Here is a 2,337-nt window from a genome sequence, read left to right as displayed (position 1 = left end):
AAATCTCTTCATGCTCAACAGGCTGTCTACAAAGTTTGTGGACTACTTAGTCAAGGCTAAGGCACTGCAGACTATCATCTGTGAAACAGCAGAAACCAGGCTCCTCAGCAAGACATTGGGGTTGGTTCTGAGTTACTCCCTATCTCCCAGACACAAACCACAGCCCCAATTCAAGGTCTCACCTCCAGGAGTTCTCCTTGGGCAACCTGCTTGCTCAGCATTTTGCTGTAGGCATCACTGATCTGCGTGACTGGCACAAATCCCACAAGTCCATTGGGCAAGCTGATGACCAGCTCATAGTCACTGACCTCTTTTATACAACCAAGGAACAGCATCCCCTCACAGACTGCCTGGAAGAGCAAGAAGAACAAAACACTGTGAATGTCTTGGCAAGTCAAAGCTATCAGGGTGGTTAACACACTTTTGTCCCCAGTCAATTAACTTTTAAAGGTTTACCTAGAGAGAACATGTTTTTATGTAGCCAAGAAAAGAGATGCCCACAAAATCACAGAATGGCAGGGACTGGAAGGGACCTCTGGAGTCCAACCCTCCTGCTAGAGGAGGATCCCCTAGGAGCAGATTACACAGGAACATATCCAGGCAGATTTTAGTATCTCCAGGGAGACTCCACAACCTCCGTGGGCAGCATGTTCCAGTGCTCTGTCACCCTAAGCAAACATTTATACACAAACCTCTATTGTGAGTGGTTCAATATTCACAAAACTCTCTTTAGCAGCAGCCGTTTTGTCTGCCTTGAACTTCTTCTGCTTTCCTTGATCCTTCTGGCTCCTTTTTCTTTTCTTGGATTGTTCTTCATGGTGAACCTAAAGCAGGTGGTAAGCCAAGAGGAGGAAAAAACATAAAATTGGATAAAGATATGAATGTTGCACTAAGGCAAAATTCTCCTGCCAGGAATAAAATTAGAAGAAAATACTAGGATTGGAGGGGTTGCGGAGAAGAGAACAACCTTGCTAACATTTACATTCCAAGTCTTGTAAAAGATTTCCTTTTGGGCTGAGGCTGATAATTTAAAACGTTGAGAATCTTGGGCATGAAGAAGAGTGGCACAAGTGATCTACCTGTACCACTCTACTAACAGAAAGACCAGACTTAGTCCATACCCACTAACACCAGATTCACTACATAAACACCTTGGCATAAGATGCTTGTGGAAACTTAAAGAGCTAAAGCCTAAATAATTTTGCTTCAACTTTTTCTGTCATCACATTGAACATGCACCAGACATCAGGGATCTTTAAGAGTTCAGGAGAAAGGTGGATGTCAGCAGGTATCCCTTCATGGAAGTCCCTTCCATAGTTTACTATAGTAGTAAGGAATGGGAAGGACTGCAGGTCATGTTCTGATAGTGTAAGACCTCTGAGAAGAGCTAACTGAGAACAGAGAAACAACATACATCAAACAAATTGTCCCGTTCTAACTTTGAGTTGGGTGTTTTTCCCTCTGCAGGTTTCTTCTGGGTCCCCCCTCGAGGAAAGTTTTCTTCCATAGATGCCATCCTTGCACTTCTATAGGACAAATGACAGAACAGAGATGAAGCTGGTAGTTGTTGCACTTGTTCCTCACAAACACCAAAGGCACTTAAGAATGAGTGACCCCCAAACTAAGAAAGAATTCAGATGGTTACATTGCAGTTTGTTAGTGACCCACCAGAAACCCATGTACAAACATAACTAACATTTGACTAGGCTGAAGCAGTGCAATGGTCCTTCTAAACATGTGCATCCCTAACACTTTTACTATTGCCTAGTTCTACTAAAGGATTATTTTTAAGCATTTAGATGCACCAGATAGATATTAATAAAACTTCTTTAGCCATAAGTTTCCTGAATTTATTACTTTGATATGATCATAAGATTTCCTTACTACATTCAATGAACAAGCTGCAATTACAGCTTTGGTGACCAAGGAGAAAGCTGAGAGTGAAACACCAAGTAAACCTGGTCTGCACTTTTACCTCTTGGATTAGTTTGGATTTTATTTATTAGTAATATTTATTTATAATTTCAGATTCTATGAAGCCACAGAGGTTAACACAACTTGACACCTCTCTGTGTGGGCTAGAAGTGTATCTCCCTGTACATTTAAGTTTAACCTCAGTACGTTTCAATGAGCATTCAACACCCGATTCGTTAGGCCGCGACTCACACCATTCACCACGTCGCTCACACAGAACTCCCACAGGAATCGGCACCCAAACACCCCAGCGCGCTGGGCACACGCAGCACGTCTCTCAGACACACAAAACCGTCTGCATGTGAAAGCAGGCACCAAAACCGAGGCTCCTCACGGCACCGGGAGCCGCGCTGAGACACCGAG

The 2,337-nt window shown here is 43.3% G+C and overlaps 1 protein-coding gene across 3 annotated transcripts in view; it reads right to left on the bottom strand.

The window, feature by feature from the left end:
- The window catches only part of PDCD11 (programmed cell death 11), a 24,962-nt gene extending 23,446 nt beyond the window's left edge, over positions 1 to 1,516 (bottom strand). For all 3 annotated transcript variants that reach the window (XM_010000096.1, XM_010000098.1, XM_010000097.1), the window contains exons 1-3: positions 1,415 to 1,516; positions 693 to 824; positions 183 to 350 (exon numbers count right to left, since the gene is read on the bottom strand). In XM_010000096.1, coding sequence (XP_009998398.1) covers positions 183 to 350; positions 693 to 824; positions 1,415 to 1,516 — 402 coding nt within the window. The remainder of the gene's footprint in view (positions 1 to 182; positions 351 to 692; positions 825 to 1,414) is intronic.
- Between the last annotated feature and the right edge of the window lie 821 nt (positions 1,517 to 2,337).

This window comes from Chaetura pelagica, unplaced genomic scaffold (assembly GCF_000747805.2).
Source record: "Chaetura pelagica isolate M959 unplaced genomic scaffold, ChaPel_1.0 scaffold436, whole genome shotgun sequence".
In the NCBI taxonomy this organism is placed as follows: domain Eukaryota; kingdom Metazoa; phylum Chordata; class Aves; order Apodiformes; family Apodidae; genus Chaetura; species Chaetura pelagica.
Note: the sequence above shows the minus strand (reverse complement) of the source record. Positions and strands in the feature narration are given on the sequence as shown.